We start from the raw sequence: 22,439 nt of genomic DNA on the forward strand, positions 1-22,439 counted from the left end.
AGTGCTTAATTTGTGCCAGTGTCTGCTGGGACTGAGAACTAGGAATCACTTGACACACGGGGACTTAGCCAGAGAGTGACTGCAAACGGTAATGCTTTTACGTTAATACATCCATGTATTGTGTAGAATATTAAGCACATTTTGCATACAATTTCAAGCATGTGTGATATATGATACGTTTCGGTATTTAAATCTGCAAAATTGCGTTGGTCTTAGCACAGCCCTAGATTCACCTGAAGGCTGCACCATACCCCCAGGTCAGACAGCAAAGCAGGAACTTCTTTGCATTTCAAGGATACCCTGTGGTGCTTGTGCATCTATTTAAGTTTCCAAAATTAATTCTGAAGAGCACGTTGTGTTATTTGTAATGTGCCTCCAGCTCATAACCCCTGACCTGAGTAATTGTACTGTACTTGGAAAAGCACTCTGGATTTACCAGACCGCTCATCCCAGTCAGCCATTCGCCCAACCAGATAGAGCAGCTGCCGCTCATCATACTGGCCGACATGAAGCAGGGACTGGTGGTCTGGATCCTCCTAGCCACCTGCCTTCTCTTTGGGCAGGATGACGTAGCGTGGTTTGGCCTAGCATGGCCCTGGTATCATGATGGCTGGAGTGTTTCAATTCAGAGCACATTATTCTCTTGAGTCGGAGGAGGTGTGCTCTAACATGGGCCTTTTTTTTTTACAAAAGATTCTGGTTCCTCTTTGTAATAACGACCAATTGCAGTAATTTCACAGGTCATTTGTGGCATCTTTGGTGCGATGTGCAGTGTATGCTATTGGTCACCGACCGGAGGTGAAAGGACACACTGGGGGTGGGCATCTTTCCTCTTAGCTTAAACGCCTCTCCCCTCCAATTGATTGCATTGGGCTGTACTCAAGTATCGCCTCTTCCTTATCCCATAGATGCAGGCCGCTGGATTGAGTTAAGTTGACCTCTGCCCTCTCGCCTGGCTGTGGTACTGGCTAGTAGTTGCGATCTCACGTTGCTTACCCTTCGGAGAGCTCCGGCAAGTCCAGTAGTCGGACTCCGAGTGGTAGTACGAGTCAGGTGAGTAGGCCGGGAGGTATCGGGATGCCTGGGCGATGTCTTCGCTCGTTTTGCTTTTTGTTGCTTCAAATGGATCATCTGCAAATATGAAAGAAAACGGCATTTCCGGGTCAGAGGTTATGCTGATACAGCAAGATAGGAAGGAATTGGTGTCCTTCGCCACCCTTGCTCCTTTCACTTGGAGAATGCGTGGCAGAGAGGGGCTGAGAGAATTTTGCGAAAACCTCACAAAGATTGCTGATAAAAAAAACGTCAACTTCGCACACACCCCAATTTAGAGTCAAGCTTCCGATTTTCAGATCCTCCCACAACGTGGTGTGTTCTGTATTCCATGCTCCCTCGCCCCCACCGTGGATGCCAAATTGCAACATAATTTCTAGCAGAATATTCTCATCCTTTCAAATTTTCTGCAACTCAGACCCCAAGAAACGGCAAAGCAGTTTCAGAAATGTTTAAATTTAGCAACCTTTATTTCCACGACACTCACCGTGCTCAACCCACCCCGGCCCACCTCACCCTGTTGCTGTTAAAGTGCCTGGCTCTCACATCCCTCGGGAGACCAGTGGGCGACAGATATCCCTTTACTTACAGCAGGAATACAGATCCGGCCAGTAGGGGGCAGCGTAGCACAGAGAGAGGAGAAAAGGAGTGATGAGCAAATTTGCAGAAAAGTAGACACTTTCAAACAGACTTTAAATGTGACGTGTGGCCATGCCCACCTCTCATTGCATGAACATTGTGCCTCAACTTGACCAGCCCCGCCATTAACTTAATGCTTCCACGCTGGACTGAGCACACGGCTCTGACAAAGCACATCTGTCCGGGGTCTGATCTCTGCCCCGCCACCGTGTCCAAGGCCTGATCCCTTCCTCTGACCAGCTAGTATCAGGGTCTGACCTCAGCTCCCCACACGGCCACTCATGGCGGACCCCGTCTACCTCGCGTTGCCCTCATCTGGCTTCAGTCGAGAAAAATGTACTGACTGTCCACGACCAATCCCCACAGCTCTCACAAAGACACCCCGTCAAGGCTTACAGAATTTCTAGATGTGCTTCATTCATGGCAACTCTCACCTCTCAAAGCACCTCGCCGGACAACACCCAGGGCCACTGGAATTAAGCAGTAGAGGAGGACCAAATTATGTGACAGTGTTGACTGAATTATGCGGCAAGAAGAGCCATATCATGTGGCAAAACTCCAGCACATTTTGCGATAGTTTTACTTCATTATTTTGTCATTTTACCTGGTAACAGTGTATGAGAAAAGAGTTCACCTTAATCAGTACAAACGTAACCCCACATACAGCAATAGGCATCTGAAAGATGACTAGTTAACCTTTCCGAAAAGTCTTCTGATGCGCAGGAACCAGTTGCCATAGTTTTTGTAACTCTTGCTCCGTTTGACTTAGAATTCTTTTTTTTTTTTAATCAGTATATTATGAAGTAAATGATGGATTATGTGGCAAATGTGGCAAATCCATGGTTGCTGCAGAATGGTATAATTCCAGTGGTCCTGACCACATCCTTCATACTGTTCCTCATCTGTCCTGGCACCTACATTCAACCTACCCACTCTCCCAAGGGATTACACGTAACTCCATTCGCAGTGAGTTCTGCTGAAACAAATTCACTTCCTGCACAGCACTACCTGTGGCCCTCATTGTCTTCCTCCCAAACAAGGATTACTGCTGCTACCCCGCGCGCCTGCGACGTGTGCCTGTTTCCTGACCCCCAGGAGCCCCGAGAATGAGACACCTTAAAGGCTCTTAAGGTGGTATATTTGCACCAGAAGATGCACTGTAACCTCCCCACTACTCAGTCAATTTAAACAAAACCATGGTCACCTGCTGGAACAGCAACGGATCTCCAAAAGGCTCTGTAAAGGTTGCACAGTCCTAACCCCCGGCTGAACACAATGAGATCTCCCCCAGCCCCACCATTGCACCCCAAGAGCAGCTGCCACACGGGCTCCTTTCCGAGAATAACTCAATGCTGGCTGCTAGACAGAATCCCCTATTCCTAATCTAATTCTATACTATGCTTCATGCAACTGACTGAAGCCACCATCCTCTTGGAGGTGTGGGCCCCCAGCAACACAACTCCTCCAATGAAGGGTCTGTGCAAGATGGGCAAGGACTTTGTTTAAGCGCTTGAAAAACACACACTGTGACCTTTTGAGCTCATCAAGCTCCTGAACTTTGAGAGGACTCCGATTTATCAACTCCCTTAAAGGGGCCGGTGAGTCAGATGAGTGATAATAAGAATAATGAGAATAGTTTGTCTTATAAAGCGCACAGCTACCTCGAATGAAGCGCCCTGGTGCTGCAGTCTCAGGGCACATACACTACAGGATCGCCAGAAATGCCAGTCAGTTGTGACTTAACGGCCAAGTTTTTAACTTTTTTCTAAACATCATGTCAAACACCGTCCCAAACCCAAGCAGGCACTGGCAAAAAAACAGGAACATTCAGCAACACCCAATGATGGTGACGGAGGACTGAGTAAAGAGAACTGTTTTTTTAGGTCTGAGTTGACGGTACTGCTGTCACTTATGTGATCAGCATAGATGGGACTTCAGGAGCACATCTGACAGAGGGAATTTAGCTCTTCCTATATGTTGAAATTCTGGACTACATCAGAAGTTGTGTGCTTCCTCTAAAAAGAGTGTTTGTATTGCATTATTTGCCTTTTTGAACACTTTTTCTTCACACAATAGGCCTGGGTTGGTTATGATAACAAGCTAATTACCATGGTATATAGACCTGATTGATTTTTTTACGGAAAGCTATGACAAAGGCAGTAGGCTTGACGTATTTATTGTGAAAAGCTAAAAGGCCTTTAAAGGTGGATGGTTATTACACTATGTTAAAGCATGTCGAGATGTATTATGTTACATTGAATCCCACAGATTACTGTAGTAGGAAGGGATTTTGATGTTGGTTACCCCCTCTGACAAACCATGGAGAAGAAGACTTGCACTGTGATAGTTCTTGTTAGGTATTCTTAGAAGAGAAAGTATATTTATTTGCCATCTGTCATATTATACATATTTGCAAGTTGATGGCCTGGTTCACAAAGATACATTTACACTTTTGTTTAAGTTTATAATTGTTTGCTACTCACAAAGGTATTTTACTAGTAGTATTTTTGCGACTGCGGATTTTCCACACATCAGGACAGTCCTAAATTTGTATGTACGGAGACTCCGCAGTTGTAAAGATACTACTGGTAAAATACTTTTGTGAATATCAAACAATTGTAAACTCAAACAAGGTGCTAGTTTTCTTTTGTAAATGCCTTGCCCTGTGACTGTATGACAAGTGGTTATCAGACTATGTATAATTCAGTTGGTGGTGTTGGTAATAGTGCCAAACCAATAGCAATGTCTACATAGGCCTTAATGGTTTGTTGGGAAAAGGTATGTCAGATTCCATAGGTTTGATCTGTTTTATATGAAATGTTATGACAAAACCAGTAGGTCTGAACAACATATTATGAAAAGCATGTGTTAAAGACAATAGGCTTTAATGGTAGATTGTTCTTACCCTGTACTAAAGCCAGCAGGCAGATTTTTTGTTGCATGGCATCTTACAGTTTACTGTAGTAGACAAAGGTTTTGGTGTTGATGACCAATGGAACAAACCGCGAGGATACATGATTTGCACTATGATAATCTTCAATAGGGCCTCTTATGATGGATTTGTTTTTGCTCTGACAACTGTAATTTTGTACATAATTTTAATTTTATTTTGTATACTTCATGGTTACCTTGTGGGAAAGCTTAGTACAGGAAGCCTGAATTGGTTATTGTGATAAGCCAATGATAGATGGTATGGACCAGATTGTTTCCTTGAGAAAATTATGTCAGATGCGATGAGTCTGATCTATTTAATATGAAAAGTTATGATAGACGCAGTAGGCGTGTTGTATTAATAAACTCATATGGTAAGCCAATAGGACCTTAAGGGTGGATTGTTATACTGCTATGCACTGTGCCAAAGCCTGCAGACGTATATTTTGTTACAATGAATGAGGCAAGTGTTTATTTTACTTTATCCTGCATATGCTGTTGAGCTTGTGCATGCATTTTATTGTGGTTGGGTAAGTGGGTAAATGCAAGAATGAGTCAATGGGTGTGTGCATAGATGCATGAGTGGAGGGGAAGTATGAGTGCCAGAGTGCACGTGATGACCTTTTTGAGCACCTCAACTCCTTCAAAGACTGTAGTGCGACTTTCAATTATAAGCCAGACCTAATGGCATCACCAATGCTTGTCTCTGCACTAGATGACCTTTTGATGATATCTAACTTGGGCCTTACATTTGGAAGACTGGTGTCAAAACCCCTGTGAGCAAAACCCCAACTCAACACACAGAGCATCTGTCTTAAGCCCTGGACTGCGCTCTTGCGTTGAGGCCTTCGAGCGGCAGCTTGTGCGCTTCCTGCTCTCCTCTTAGATATGGCTGCCAGTGAACCCCTTCATCCCATTAGCTGCCAGTACCGTGACGCTTATAGATGGGTGGCTTCCTGTAGATGTTACTCTCTCCTACCGCTGAAAAGAGAAAGAAAGAGAAAGGAGTGGGGGCAGGAAGTAGACAGAAAGGTCAGTACAGAAGTCTCAGGACACAACAGCAGCATGCCACCAGGCTTCTTACTCTTAACCTTAATCCCAAAGCACTGCAGAGAGCACAGTAAAAGGATGCCTGCTCTGATATATGTAGGTAGAGTCTCCTGTACTCATGCACGTACAAAATTTTCTTGGGCATTGCGCACACATTGCGTAGCTCTGTACTATCAGCTGTACTTGGGCAAAACTGTTTCACACACATCCTTCATATACATAAAATTATTGTTTATTACACAATCAAAAATGTGTCTCATGTCATTTTATGTTGGGAGGATGAAAGGCCTACTTGACTATTTGCTTTGCAACCTATACCCTGAGTGCTCTAAAGACGACAACAGACAACCTATCATGCAAACTTCACAACACAGCGTAGAAACAAATAAAAATACAGACACAAGCACGGCCAGGACAGAAGATTACGAGCACAAAGGTAGTCTGGTCTCAGAGTTCACAGTCAAAGACGAGCGAAGCCTGAGAATCAGATGCACGTATATGTGGGTTGTGAGGTATCATGTATGATGTGGGTGAGTGTGGAGAATTGAGATGTAGAAGAATGGATTGTGAGAGAAAGGACTTTATATTTAGGGATCTTCAGCTTTGTGGATGTTTTTATCACCCAAGAACATGCGTTCTTATCATGTGCCCAGTAACATATGTGGTGAGGTCAGCAAGATTGCCCATTAGGTAAAAAAAAAAAAAACATGGTACTGTAATCATAGTATACTGGGACAACCATTCAACGGCATGAATAAGTGGGAAAATCGCAAAATCAGTATCTATATATATATATATATATATATATATAGCTATATATATATATATATATATATATATATATATATATATATATATTCTCTACAGTATGGGACTGGAAAGTAAAAGTATGTGTGTATATTGTTGTGTATATAGATATAAACACACTGTGACACTGTGCAGTGCGCAAGTATGGGATCGTGTGTATGCGTGTGTATATATATATATATATATATATATATATATATATATATGTATATCTATATACATATATACACATATATATGTGTATATATATGCACACACACATATATATATATATGTGTACAAAATCCACAATCACAGAAAAGACACACTCACTCAGGTTGTGAGGTAACACAGGAATTTACTACAAACAGACGTGTTTCGGCCAACTCCGTGGCCTTGATCAAGGCCCATAGGAGGATGGAACACGACCACAGCTTGAACACCTGGACAGAATTACACCACATTTGGCAGAAAGCTAGCTTTCAGTATGCAGATTGTGCTTTTGTTTATTTGGTGTAAATCCGTTCTGTAGTTTTGAGATATTAAAGGGAAAATACATTTGTATATCTGAGGTTGCAAACTCTTTGCGAACAATGATGAGCTTGTGCAGGGAAATGCACAGTTCTGATTGGCTGCTAACAATTCATCCAGGAAGTGCTGGCAGCCATCTTGGGACTTGGCTTCAGCCCTGTACCAGAAAAACCCTAGGATCACCCTAACCCATTAGCACTGGTGCTACGTTCCCAGAGGGACCCCACCAGAGCAAAAAGAAAACACTTTAAATAAAAAATGTTTTCATGCAAATTCTAGACATCGCCGCAAATTTGCAGTAAAAATAAAATAAAAAAAAATAAAAGAAAAACAAGTGTGGTCTACCGCTCATGTTTTTTCAAAGGCCCTGGGTGGGCCAGGTCCTGGTGGCATACAAAAAAATATGGAGGGGAGCAACATGGAGCCCCCTTCCTGAGCTTATTATTGCTGCAGGGACCGCCACCTCCCCGGGGCTTATGATTTGCAAAATTCGGAGGAGGGGGGGCGAGGGGCCCCCTGTGACCAAAGGACCACCAACTCCCAGGGGCAAAATGTAGATTTGAAGTAGGGAGGTCCTGTGGACCTACCCCTCCGAGCTCCAGAGACCGCCATCTCCCTGGAGAAAACATAGAATTAAATGCAAGGGGGCCAACCGGCCCTCTTGCAGCCCCAGGGACTGCCTCCTCCCCAAGGCCAAAGATAGTATTAAATGTGGGGGGCAGGCGCCTGGCTCCTGCTCCATCCCACAGCCACAGGGGGGACCACCATCTCCTGGGGCTGAATATAAATACGATAGGGAGCCGGCTTGGACCGAGGGTGCCTTCAGGCTCCCCCTGCTGTCCTCAATGCACACTGGGTGCCCTTGAGGGCACCCTGGATTGATGGCTGGGCCCCGGGAGATGGGGTTTTTGGGGCTGAAATTGTCCAGGGTAGGGGCGCACAGCACCCCTCCCCAAATAAATATAAAAATAATAAAAGGCTGGGCCACAGGGGATGAGGTCCCTGAGGTGGAAATAGGTTGGGAGATGGGGCCTGTGTGGCCCCCATCCCCTTAAAAAAAAGTAGATGGTGAGGCTGTGCCCCGTGTCCCCAGAGACAAAATCACCTGGGGCCCAAAAAAAATTAAATATTAACGCTAGGCCGTTCTGGCCTACATGCTCATTTCAAAGAAATTAAACCTCAACAGTAAGCACTTACAAATTTAAATGTAGCAGGTGACCTCGTTGAACCTCTACTTCTGGAAATGACAAAGGCTGTGCGCAGTGTCGAACTGGGTGGTTATTGGGGTTTGGCAGCAGGGACTGACTACAGTCCAGGTCCTGTGGCCAACCCCCGCCATGAACAGCCTAAGGCCATGCTCGGTGCAGGGTTGGGTAGTTTTAGCAGGTTGGCCGCAGGACCTGTCTGCAGGCCAGGCCATGCGGCCTACCCCCGGCACGCACAACCAAAGGTCATGAGAGGCAGCGATTGGATTAATGTATAGTAATGAAAATTACTTTACGTTCAATAAACCATAAAAATCCACTGAAAAAAACAGAGGTTACAGGTATAATATAGTTAGGAAATAGAATTAAAAAAACATAGAAATTCTCTTAAAAACCAAAGGTTACAGGGATTTTATAATTAGGTTAAAATAAAATTTTTACAAAACCATAGAAATTCATCTGTTATAAGTATAGAGTTATCTCCTGTAACTATAACTCGTGCCCAAATGTAAGTATAACTCGCGCCCTTGCCATACACTGCTAATTACTCCACAGATTACGGCACTCATGACATCTTTGATAACATCAGTGATAATAACAATATAAAATATGCAGTACAACTTTTGACAAAAAAACTGTGCATGGCAGGGACGCAAGTTATAGTTACAGGAAACAACTCTAACTATAACAGGTGAATTTCTGGGGTTTGTATGTTTAAAATGCGAGGCTAACTGTAAAACCCCTGTAACCTTTGGTTCTTTAAGTAAAGGAAAAACAAAAAAAATAAATATATATATATATATAAAACCAGCGATGAATAGATGAATGCCAGGGACCCTTCAACTGACTGCAATATTATCATGATCAATCCAACCTGACATATTATATGTGTGTGTGTGTGTGTGTGTGTAGATATATATATATATATATATATATATATATATATATATATATATATATATATATATATATATATCTACACACACACACAATAAGTCAGGTTGGATGGATCGTGATAATACTACATTCAGTTGAAAGGTTCCTGCCATTCATCCATTCTTCGCTGGTTATTCATTTGTGATGGATATACAGTATATATAATCCCATACTGCTGCACTGCACCTATACTGCACATTGTGTATATAGCATTATACACAATATACACACATACTTTTCAGTCCCATACTGCGCAGGGTATCTATCTATACATGTATAATGATAAATATCTCTCTCTCTCTCTATCAATCAATCAATCTATCTATCTACCTACACACATATATATATATATATAGATATATATATATATTGATTTTGTGTGTGTGTGTAGATAAACACACACACACACATACACATACAAATATAATATGTCAGGTTGGATGGATCACGATAATATTGCAGTCAGTTGAAAAGTCCGTGCCATTCATCCATTCATTGCTGGTTATTAATTTGTGATGGATGAATAATTACTGGATCTATATGCGGTATCAGTGATCTGCCCTAACCTTTAAATTTATAATCTGTGGTATTGTTTGTGATGTATTTGCACATACACATATTCACGGTTCTGTATGTATATTTATCTCAAACGTGTGGAGAAAGGGTGGAAACAAAGACTTTCCACATCGGATTTGGATGTGAAAAAGGCTTTCTTCCTCCCGCCTTTCGTTCCGTTTATTAATTTATGGGATCCGTTTTAGCCGGTTTTCCTTTAAAAACAACGAAAAAGTATTAAACTTAGAATGTATAGGCAGTTCACATTTTTATTGAGAAGCTAAAGACCAATCGCTTAGTGGCAGGGCTTGTGCGGAGTGAAAGATGACTTCATATTTTGAATTTACATGTTTACACAAGAAGCTCTTCTTGTGGGGTAAAAGTGTTCAGAACCTTAATTTGCGTTTATAATGCCACACGTGGGGCAAGCCAAAATTAAAATTCAAATACCACAAGTTAAAACATTTTCCAGATATAAATACCTTGGTCAGAGCACCCAGATAGCTGGGGAGTCTGGTGTATTTCGCTGGTAGGGTTTTTTAGCGAGGTCTATAACCAGAAAGTACACTCAGGTGGTTATATAACAGGTCACTGACTTCATCCCAGCTCGCCTTCCTGCCTGAGGCCAACCGTGTCAGAAAATATCCAGAATGTCAGTGATGCCAGACTACACCTGCTGCAGCAGACCAGCTGGTGGCGCCCTTGTGCCACTGGTATCACAGGCATTTATCCCTTCTGCACTGGGATGTAGAGAAGAGATGCGACTAAAATTAAAGTTCGCAACACTGGGGTCTGCTTTTTGCTCTGTGATATTGGTTACAGCGGAGTGAAATTGTAAATACCTTTCCTCCTGAAATATGCATATTTTTGTGAAAAGCATATTACATACAACTAATTTTGCCATTCGCGTGAGTGAAAATTGTACATCAGAGTATACGTTGGGAACAAAAGTCACAAGAGACCCTAGCAATAGACTGATCTGAGCAGTACACATCAGTTTCACAGTTCCCGCTAAATGCTTCCTGCTCAAACTAGTGTCTGCAGCTGAAAATCACACTAAAAAGGAAGTGGGGATTATGAAAAACCCGATAATTACGCAACATTTCACTAATGTAATGCAATTGTCCCAGGCGAACCATAGGGTGTGCTATATGGGTTGCAATCATCAAAACGTTAAAGAAAGTACAGTGATTTCAGTTACGGCAGAATATCACAATAACAGAAATAATTTTAGTGAGACTTTTTTGTTGAACATAAAGACATTATACAACTTTTCATTGCTGAAGTTGCTTTTATTGGCAATTCTCGCTTTTGTTCTTGAGGTTTGACAATCAACACTTGTTTCGCTCCCTTAGTCAAGGAGCAGGCCTGGGTCTTTTTCAAGGCTTATCTTCAATGTACATTGCGAGTCATATTGTAGTCTCCATATTGTTATTGAGAATCTTACAAAAAAGCGGATTTTAAATGGATGCTCTGGTTAGGTCTGACTACACTTGGAATTTGTAGCCAGATGCCAGTTCTAAGTGAGGACCGGCAGCAGCTGCCCTGAACTCTCGCAGCCACGACACAGTGCTCACCCGTTCGAACAGCCTAGCCACAAGCATCATTCTAAGACCATACCCACCACAATCCGCACCTCCTGCTAACTTGAGGAAACTCTTGCCTTTAAAGATCTTCTTTCTGTCGTGTTGATATTCTACCATACCTGATAGCGTCATGTTTTCATTAATGCTTTGGTGGTGGCATCCCCTATGTGCACTTTTATACATTACTAGGATACGGGGCCATACCCAGGACCACTAAAAATGCACGCATGCACCAACCAGATGTTATTTATAAAATAGATTATGGCTATTAAGTGGGAGAGTGGGACTATGGGGCCCCAATACTATTATTTGTAATTATGGGATGGCCTTCAGGATGCCAAACCACTAACTTTCTGGGTGAAATCTTGATTTATTTAAGGAAAAATAATAAATTAAAATCTAAGATGTTATAGGGCTCAGCTTCTGATACCTGTACAATGGTCTCCTAATCAGATTCCTTAAAAATCAAGCCTATGCAATGACACGGAATAATGTTCTATGTCTGGTACCAGGCTGTGAAATGAAGTTGCTAGGAAGTGTGCACTTGTCCTTCAAACATGAACTATCAAACTTCATCAGACCCAAGAATTGCAACTCCCAGGATTGAGTTGGAAGGGTTGTGTGTCACAATATTAGGTCACTAATATCGATCTGCACATAAACTGACTCCACACTATCGACCACCAATCTATCATCTATTCAAGCAAATGCAGAGAATTACTGAGTGACTATTGTAACTCCACGACTGCTTACCATAACAATATGGTGGTAGTCCATTCTGCGGCACCAATATAAATGCAGGTGATATTAAAACTTTGATATCGTGACACTCCACCGTTGGATGTGATGTGATACCCAGCTGGACTACACATGTGCAGTGGGAGTCACGGAGTGTGAACAGAGCCTGTAGTGTTGATTATGGCTGAATGATACAGAGGCAACAAACAAACAGGAGGGGTTGCTTGACACGGGCCACAAAGTATGCATGCAAACAGAAATGGCCACAACACTACGTGCTACTCTGAAGGACTCTGGGGCCTACCTGGAATGTGGAAATGCCTGGGAGGCTGGTAAATAGTTGGCGTCGAGGACCTGACATCTAACTGGCTATAGTACGGGGAGCTCCGCCCACTCTCTGTGCCTTGAATAGTGCAAAGTAAAGAAAGCAAAAGTGACCAAGAAAGAACAAAGGCAGGACAACATTGGTAAGTATAAGGAACAGTGGTTAGAAGCAGAGGCAGTAGGGGTAGGGAGGCAATCCCTGTGTGTCTGGCTTTAAACATAAAGTCACGCCTCCGAGCCTCACAAGTCAGTGATTCCTCATAGGATTTCCATGCTGGGAAGGGGTTTGATATGAATTAACACATTGTCCAAGCCACGAGGGCCATTGTATCCAAGTCCTACTTTAGTAAGTTGGCGGCCATTAAGCAGAATTGTTAGCCCATGTGTTGTGTCACTGGTCCACATGCAGCATCAGTGATGCCACAGCAATATCTTCGGGCTGCATGAAGTTTCGATGATGCTTGTTTTTTGTTTGCCCATTTGTAATGTTTTTAGTCCATGTTCGGTAGTACTGGTCCATTCATCATGCCATTGCCCATGTGTGATTCTGTAACTATGTTGATCCATGTACAATCTTGTTTGTCTGTTTGCAGTGTCATTGGCAAATGTCTATGTTCATTAGTTTATGTCAAGTAATGTTGCACAAGGTACAATCCACAAGCATTGTTATTGGTTCATTTGCAGTGCCTTTGGTTACTGTGCAGTGTCCTTGCCTTCCTGACTATCTTCCTTAGTCAATATGGCCTGTCAGGAGCCATTGTGCGTTCTAATAGTCCCATTGGTCACATTTAGAAACATGTCAAGGAATACAGCACAGCACCGAAGGTTGTGGACAGTGGGACAGGGAGAGAGCAGGAAAGCGCCATATTTACAGAGATATGGCACTATCCTACACTATCCCTATGGCTGGCGCACAGTTATGCTGATGAGTGCCACACTCACACTTTTCCCACCTCTGCAAGGGTGTGTGCGTGATGTCTAGCATAAGTGTTGTACTGGAACTGGAATACTATCATTCCAGTACAAAATACTGTCCCTAGACAAACTTGAAAACCTTTCCCACTTCGGATGTGTGCTGTACAATGCAGCACACATTCAAAGTAGGAAAAGTTAGGAGGAATAAAAGCATTTCTCCTTTTAATACCTGCGTCAAAGCAACATTGCTTTTGGGATCAAAATCTATCTACTATCATTAGTAGATAAGGGTTTCTGTCAAAATCCATGGGTGATTGCATGGAAATGCCCATGTACCACCCATGGAACACCCCCGTGATGCAGAGTAACACAAAGCAGTGCTTTGAACAAGTTTGAGTTACTTTCAGGCAACTTTCCAGCACAGAACAAGCTCTGCGCAGGAAAGCAAATAAAGAAAAAACATTTGGTGCAAGTTTGCACCACTTTGTCCCGCAAACCCAGCACAAAATGTTTGTAAATCTGTCCCATGTCCAGTGCCCTTGGTTTTTATGCGATATAGTTGGTCAATGTGCACTGTTACTGGTCCATAAAGAGGGTGTCCGACCACAGATATGGAAGGATATATGTTGTATAATCTTCAGCTTGACCAGTTTTGAGAAAGAATTACACTTAAGGTATCAAGCAAAAATATTAATATTATCATTATTATTGTTTTTTATTATTATTACTGCTGATAATAACAATAACAGCTACAGATATAATAATAATATTAATAGTACCCATACTACTAATACTACTTCTGCTTCTGCAAAAAAAAAAAATGAGAATACTAATAAAAATAATATAAAAAATGACAATAATATGGCCCTCATTATGACAACGGCGGTATTGACCTCCTACCGCTGCAGGGATGTCTGCCAAAATACCGTCCCCGCGGCTACCTGCCATCCGCCATATTATGATCGTAGCCGGAATTCCACCAGAAGGATGGTGGAATTCCGCCTGCGGCCAAGGTGGCAGATGGTGGTAAGGTGGCGCTGCTGCAAACAGCAGTGCCACGCCAGTAGACCGCCGCAGACCGTATCATGACACATGATACGGCCTGACAGTGTTCTGCTGGCGGACGCTTCTGCTGACAGCAGCGCCCCGTCTCGTCTCCTGCTGGAGGACCCCCTGACAACAGGTAAGTCGCATGCTCCAACAGGGGAGGTGGGTGGGGGTATTGTGTTTGTGGGGGTGTGGGTGTATGTTTGTGTGTGCCTGCATGCATGCAGGTGTGTGGAATGCATGTGAGCATGCATGGTTGTGAGTGTGCGTGTATGTTGTGTTGTGTGAATGCGTGGGTGATTGTATGTATGTAAGTGGGTGTGGATGTATGTGTGAATGGATGTATGCATGCGTGGGTGAATGTGGGTATGAGTGTGTGTATGCATGTGTATGATGGTGCATGAATGTGCGTGTATGTCGTAGGGGGGGTCTGGAGTGAGAGGGGGAGGGTGAGGGAAGACTCTGGGGGAGGGTGGCGGGGAAGAACCCCTATCAATGACAGGGAAGGGATTCACTGTCACTGATAGTGCCTACTGCCATGGTTTTCGTAGCGGTAAGGAAGCTGCAAAAATCATGGCGGTAGGCGGGGTCATAATCCAGCGGGTGGGACAGTGACGGCCGCTTGACGGACAGAGTGGTACATTGGTGTTTTTTCTTGAGCCACACCGCCAATGTCATATTTTTGGGGAAAGGTACCGCCAGCCTATTAGCAGTACTTTTCTCCAAAATACCGCCGTCCGCCAGGGTCGTAATGAGGGCCTATATTTCCAACAACTGCTATAAATGTTATTATTATTATTAGTAGTAGTATTATTAGTATTCTCACTACTCGTTTTGTTGTTTTAAGCGTTAGTAGCAATAGTTGTTATGTAATTTTGTAGTATTGGTAATATTATTGTACAGCTTGTTGCAGGGGCATATAAGGAGTTTGTAAGAGTCCAGAGAGTTTTCTGCAGTGGGTGCGTTCAACGCTAACCCGCAGCCTCCGGTATACAATCTCACGTCCAAATCTACAAGTCACATATTTCACTGAGAAGCCTTTAAGAGGAAACAAATTAAGTCTGGGACCCTCATGACTTAGCGTTTGCTGGGGTCTGTGATATGAGGGAGGAGACAGCGTGTGAGAAATGATAGTCTGATGATTGCCTTGTGCCTCTATGATAATCCCTAATGTAATGTAATGAATGCACTCGTTGCCATTGCTTGGTATTCATAAAAATGCATGAAATGTGCACCCACATCCATGTGCCGCCATGTGTAAGACCACTGAAGCTCGCATCTTGACAACGCGCCTCTGCACTGTGCCATCCACCGATGCACTGCTTCATTACTGTGGGAGATACTTCAACCAAACGTGCTTAGTACCACCTAACGGTCAGCACTAGCCAATGCACGTACACGCAAGACGTACGGCAGCAATAGCATTCAGGGTAACGTGGAGCTGACATAGAACCACACCAGTACTGCTGGTGAGAGTATCTTAACAAGGGTCTCAAACCACAGACTGAGGGCCCGATTCACAAAAGTAAACTTACAATTTTTTGTAAGTTTACTCTTTTTCATTACTCACAAATTATTTAATTGTAAGTGTTCAACTGCAGAGACTCTGCAGTCGGGTGGAGAACTCCACACATAAAACGTTAGGACAAGCCTATCTTATGAAGTGCGGAGTCTCGCCACGAGTGTGGAGTCTCTGCAGTTGTAAACTTGCTATTAAATAATTTGTTTGTGAATAGCGAAAAAGAGTAAACGTCGACAAAAATGTAATTTGATCTTTGTGAATGGGACCAAAAGATTTGCTGCTTCTGTGAATTAATTGGTTAGATTACTCATACATTCTCAAACCAAAGACCGTGATTAGCTGACGCTTGCATGGGAGGGCTAGTTTAGCTCAGCATTCCCTGCGATAGTGAAAGGCAACCAAAATGACAGTCTGAAAAATACACAGGTGAGATAAACCTCAAGTCGAAGCTGTGATAATCTCTTCCTCTCCCCTCGCCCTCTCCATAGGATATCAGGGATTATTTTTTCTGCCAATATCTGCAGAGACTGCAAGCAGGCACACAGTGGTCCCTGCATGTGACGTCCTTGAGAAGAGTATTGGAACACAGGTGAAGCCTCTTACCTGACCTGTAGTAGAGCTGAGGGGAGCGAGACATGGTTGGTGACATGCCTTGGCGGCTGTAGGTTGGGGAGTCAATGTAGCCTGGACTGGAAGCTCTTCTTTGTCTCAAGTCCAGCCCTTCATACATCTCCTGAAAAGGGAGCAAAAAACAGCAAGCCAAGAGTAAACAAACTGGAAGCCCGAGTAATCTAGTATTTAGGTAATAGCTCAAGAGGCTTGCACTGGTTGGATGGACATCATCCTTGGTGCTATTCTTAGCTCATGGTCCTTGGGTGTTATGGTCTCTAGTCAATTAGGGGTGCAGGAAGACATGGCAAGCATCTGTTGTGGTGGAGGGATACGGCAGGTGGAGGCACAAGAAGAGATGGGACAGTAGTGTTCTTTGTCATGATAGGTAGACGGGGTTAGAACCTGCATGCTGTGGTGCGTTTCGGTGAATGGTACACATGGTTAGTGCTGCAACAGGTTCTGGACTGGACAAGCAAGGGTATAGTAGTCAGATTGCCTGTGTATGCCAACCCAATCTCTCCAAGGTGCTGCATCGCTTATTACAAAAATTTGAAAATGTATGCCATTTCCAAACGAAGTAAACTAAATGTTATTCACTATGGCTACATGTGCAAGCCTACCAGACACCATGGATATATAGGACTCTTGTTCACTGTTAATGAGCATCTAATAATTTTGTTGGAATGCCTCTTTGGTTTTTAGGAGAAGACTGCTCCAAGCATCTAATTACAACTGCAGCCTCAAACTGTTGCACTGTTACCCAATGAAACCCATGGCACTTAAAACATTACAAAGGACACATTACCATAGCATAACATGCAATTGGCAGTAGTCTCTATAAGGTTTAGTAGGCACTTGGACATTTTCTATTAATCCATTGTAAGTTTTCATGATTTCTTAAACTTCACATTAGGCTTGTTATATGAAATTACACCATTACACCACATGGGAGCATGGGAACAACGTGAAATGACCAGAATATTAGCATCTCTTGTCCACAGCACTTGTGTTTTTTGTGCTATTTATTGTGTGAAAAGTGTCCTTGCATTCAAAATGAATGCATGGATGCATTTCATGCTAAAATACAGCGCTAAAGCTAGGTTTTGCATTTACCACACATTTTGCATAATTACACTAGAACAAATTATGGGTGTTTCACATACCCCTAGAATTTAGACCAGGAACATGGAAATAAATCAGTAAAAATAAAAAGATTGGGTACTTAAGCCAAGCTATGCCAAGTATCAAAGCAAAGATTTCAATATGATACAACATGACTAACTCTCTGATCCTTGCATTTCATGCTGCATGACATAAGGTGTGGAAAAGAGTATTAAATTACCTTTATTCATAAAAAAAGAACCAGGTTTGTGAAGATTCTTCTTTCAATCATGCATCAACTCTACATTTTTAGGTTGATGTGCGCTGTCTGCAAGACCTGTGTGAATGAGTATAGGACGTTGCAACTGCCTGCCGCTGCTTGCACACTTACCATAGGTTGAAGGCAGTGTTGCTCTTGTTTTCCTGCCTCCTAACTTGTTTGGCGGGCAATAAGTCACTTCCTGTACTTGGCTGAGGCGCACCAGCCGAGTACAGTTTAATTACACCAGGAATGCTTTTCTGTTGTTTGAACAGACTATTTTTTCTGTTTCCTGCCTCTCATGTTTGTCAGTAAGCAAGTGTACAAGCACACGGTTCGTTTTCCATGTTTGCCCTTCACTTAGTCCTTACTTTACATAATCAGTAAATACAAGTAGTTATGTTGTGCGTGTGTTTCTTACATTTTATTCTGGCTTTATATACCGTGAAATCAACCCAGGAATTAATCCTCAACAGCGGCTTTCCCCGCACAGCAGGAGAGCTGATACTACAATATTCACTGCACTCGGGGACTCACACAATAATACTTTGCAGGCATTCCTCTTACATCACATTTTTGGCCATAACTTAGCCTGTGGTGGTCCTGGGGCAATGGGACCACCACCAAAACATTCATAACAATGTGCTCTTTCTGTCCAGGTCATCTTGTGGATCACACTAGGTTAGATGGGGTCCAAGAATCATAACCTCTTCCACCATTCAATGCATATTTAAAGTTCTCTCTTACATCTGGAACTTTTGTTCTTAAAGCTGAGAGGTGTTTGTGTTATAAAGGCCTTTTTTGTAGTAATGTTTTGACATCCTTTCTCGGCTTGCAAATGTGTAATGCACTATGCTCTTCAAGGGGTGAAGGATGACAATTGCCCCAAGGCACTACTAACTCAGTAGGCTCCACAGGGACATTTAGACACGAACAGTGGAATTGCACCTTCTGCTAATGCACAAACACAGTTTATTTCTGATAAAGGTTTAATGTACGGCATGGGTAAATATTTCAGCCATTTCACTGAGGACCTGGTACTTCTCCAGCTGTTTCTGGGTTTGGCGGACATTCTGAGCTTTTGACGTCAGAAGAAGTTCTGGCAGCGTTCTGTGACACTGTACTCTGAGTGCTTGTGGCTCCACAAGGACATCTAGCTATGGCCAGTGGTCCTGCACTTTCTGCTGTTGACTCTACAGGACATCTAGCCATGACCAGTGGTACTGCACCTTCTGCTGTTGACTCTACAGGGACATCTAGCCACAACATCCAGCACTGCTACATTGTGCCGCTGACGCCACAGTTAAATGATTTTTAAAAGGCCTTCTACACTTGAAAATGTGTAATACACTAGGGTCCTCAAGGTGCTGATTATATGGTTACAATGCAATGTTCCTTATCCTTCTTTTTATGTGATTATGTCCTCTAGGAGCAAAATATATGTTTACATAACCATGTTTCTTCCAAATGCTATTTTTACTGTGCTGCTCTGTAGGGGCTGTTCAGACCATTACAGTCTAATGCCAAGTGTATAAAGGAATGCACAAGCACAGTTTATTTCTGATAAAGATGTAATGTGCTTCATGGCTAAATATTGATAAGTTCCCAAATTCGAGGTTGTGAATATCATTTACAACGGCAACAGATCTAACTCTCTCTAATGCGAGGCCTATTGTATTGCAAATGCTTGTTCGATAACTGATGTCTGAAGAATTGCTATCCCACTTGATGCTCGCCATGTTGAGCTAGCCAAGGTGGAACCAAGGCTTAAAAGAGAATGTGTTTTTTGTGAGACAAGCCCCAGAGCAAAGCTTTAAAACAGTAGTGGAGACAACGAAAGGAGAGTATTCACAAAGGTACGTTGAAAACCTGGCATGAGCTTCCTGTGAGCTGGCAACAGTGTGTGTTGCCTCCAGCTTTACCATGATGAGTCTGTGTGTGGCTGATGTGCTGCTGAGCCATCTCAGGGACACAGATGATTGGAAGTGCTTATTGGTGACATGGCTTGGATACAGTACCCGAAACAGATTTACAATCACAGGCCACGCTTTACTTGGCAAGTCTCCTTATGGGGGTTTTCGACCAACTAACTCCTGTCATTTAGATGGGCCTTACAGGGGCCTAGTGAGAACACTCAACTTTTCCCTGAAGGAGATTATCCATGTCTCTCACATTTCTTGCCTACATGACTAGAGTGGAAGGGGATGGCCAGATGGCCTCCACTTAGTGCAAAAATTATATCAACTGGCTTTGCTGGAAAGATTCAATGGCCTACCGTATTGTCAATTTCCTGTCCTCTCGCTCAACTTACCTTTGCTATATGCAATATCACAGCAAGACAGAAAGTAGGAATGGGCAACAAAATAAAAGTGTCCCACCATTAGTGAATTACATAGCTAAAAGAATGAACCATATTTACAAATTAGAACACTTTTGAACCTGTAAATGCTCGCAGTATACATGTTTTGCAAGGTATGGGAGATTACATGGATTTGTGCTTGCTGCAGACTATGTTTGCTGTAATATCAGAGAACTCAATGGGAAAAACCAGCCCACCAGATCATAAAACAGATTCACGGTTAATAAATGGACTCACACACTGACCTGTCAGACCAGTCCTTCGGGCACTGTCTGATTGCCCTGTAGGCCAGTTTGAACCTGGCTGTATATAACACTCATAAAACAGATAGGGCACCACGGATAGGCTCCTCCAGTGGCTACAGGGCACCCAATTCATTCTCACCTTGCCCCCTAAGTTGAACCCAAACTTTAGGCCAGGTATTTGTTACCATTGTGCTTGAGGAAGTACGTTTGCAGGGCTCTTGTTTGCCATCCACTGGTCTCTTTGGCTGTGAGAACTTTCAAACCCTAACCACTTGTTCATCCTGCTGGCAGGGTCAGACTGGCCTATATCGGAATCAAGCAGTGCCTGATGGGCTGGTTTGACAGACCTTGTGTGGTTCGTTTTTTAGGAGTTTGTGGGTTTGTTTTATGGCAGGTGGGCCAGCGTTTTGCTCTTACATTCCCTGATATTACCACCAAGATAGCCCTGAAGCACATACAAATACATGCAATCTCCCATGCCTCGCAAAACACTTGTACAGCATGTCTTTACAAACTGAAAACTGGGCTGATCTGCCAAAGTGGGCCAGTCTTTCAGCTATCAGGGTCAGTAATAGGGGCCACTTTAATTTTGGTGCCCAGACCTATTTTTTGTCCCAATCCGACCCTGACTGCTGGTAGCCTATGGAAACCCTGGCACCGTCTTCAGACCGGCAGTAAAGGGGCAGGAGAGGTCACCCCGCTGCCATGCACCAGACCTAAGAATTCTTGCTGTTGCTTCTCTCTAGAGAGGAGTTAGATATGGCCAGAAAAAAGCTCTCAAGGGCTCGGCATCAGTTTTAGTTTGTTGCAGGTCATTGTCCTTGTGGGATTACTGAGTCACTGCCATGCTTAAGAGTTTAGGCAATGGGTGCAGTGCTTGTTGGAAGGAGACTTCTTCTAGGCCTGGGCTGACCAGTTCTTTGTTGGCACTGGCTTAAAGACACATATGGGGGAGACATCGCACTTGTCAACATCAAGTTGAAAAAAATGTGGTCTGTTGTAAGTTTGTAAGACCTCACAAAAGATCATCAGAACTGCAAAACGTATATTGTGAGAGGACCACTGAGCTGGAAGCAGACCACCTTCAGCACTCAGACCTCTCCACAATGCCTTTTAATTACCAGACTAATATCCTCTGTGGCTGGCTTGGTGCATTCGTGCTCCGCATCAAGGTACATCAGGTTCCTCTCAATCAGCAGTTACAGTTCTCCAAAAACTATATCATGCATGCAGTGATCCTGTTTCCAGTGGCAGCTGGCTCATATTTACAGTAGGTATGGGGGCAGGAGTGGGGTTGGGGTAAAATAATAATTAAAAAAACAGCACTTGGCTTAGAACATTCTCCTTTCCTCTCCTGTCGTCTCTCCTTCTATCCTGACTCCAACATGCAAGGGATCCAGGAAACTGCACTAGCCAATCCTGACGCTGCTGTCATGCTGGTAACCAGCATGAAAGAAGTATTGGGATTGGTGGGAGCGGCCTCTCTCAGTGCTCACAAAAACGCTGGAGACCTGTGCTTTCTCTGACCCAGCTGTCTTAAAACAGCTGGGTTAGAGAATTTTAAAGTGCACATGTCAGGCTGGCCGTCACAAGACTGCCGTCCAAAGGGACATGCGCACTTCAAACAAGTGCACAGCTCCCTGCTGCCACTGGGCAGAAAATAACCCGGCCCGTCCTGACACTCGGTTCAGGACAGGGTACTGAAAAATAAAATGGTGATAAAGAAAGTTTATTAACATTTTATTCTTTGGTTCTAGGGCATTTTTTTAGCGCGGCAACACTCCTCTGATCTCGTGGAGGGGCTGTGTCAGACCCTTACGTTGGAAAGGTTGTTTTTTTAAATTATATTTTATAATATAGATTTGCCATATATTTCTATGATCAATTCTGTGCCAAATTTGTCTTCATTGCATTTTTAAACTTTTATCTTATTTCATCATCCTTACAAAAACGTTTTAAAAAAAATATAAAATCGCTAAAGATGTGGAATGCACCCTCCACTACAGCTATATTCTTTTAATTGTTTAAACTTCTGTTTTTCCCCA

At 43.2% G+C, this 22,439-nt stretch overlaps 1 protein-coding gene across 1 annotated transcript in view; it reads right to left on the reverse strand.

Moving 5' to 3' along the window:
• Positions 1-22,439, reverse strand: part of ABLIM3 (actin binding LIM protein family member 3) — a 422,843-nt gene that overhangs the window by 43,855 nt on the left and 356,549 nt on the right. The window contains exons 12-15 of the mRNA XM_069244632.1: positions 16,422-16,551; positions 12,315-12,413; positions 5,554-5,604; positions 997-1,131 (exon numbers count right to left, since the gene is read on the reverse strand). Of these exons, the coding sequence (XP_069100733.1) occupies positions 997-1,131; positions 5,554-5,604; positions 12,315-12,413; positions 16,422-16,551 (415 nt within the window). The remainder of the gene's footprint in view (positions 1-996; positions 1,132-5,553; positions 5,605-12,314; positions 12,414-16,421; positions 16,552-22,439) is intronic.

Source organism: Pleurodeles waltl, chromosome 7 (assembly GCF_031143425.1).
Source record: "Pleurodeles waltl isolate 20211129_DDA chromosome 7, aPleWal1.hap1.20221129, whole genome shotgun sequence".
In the NCBI taxonomy this organism is placed as follows: Eukaryota; Metazoa; Chordata; class Amphibia; order Caudata; family Salamandridae; genus Pleurodeles; species Pleurodeles waltl.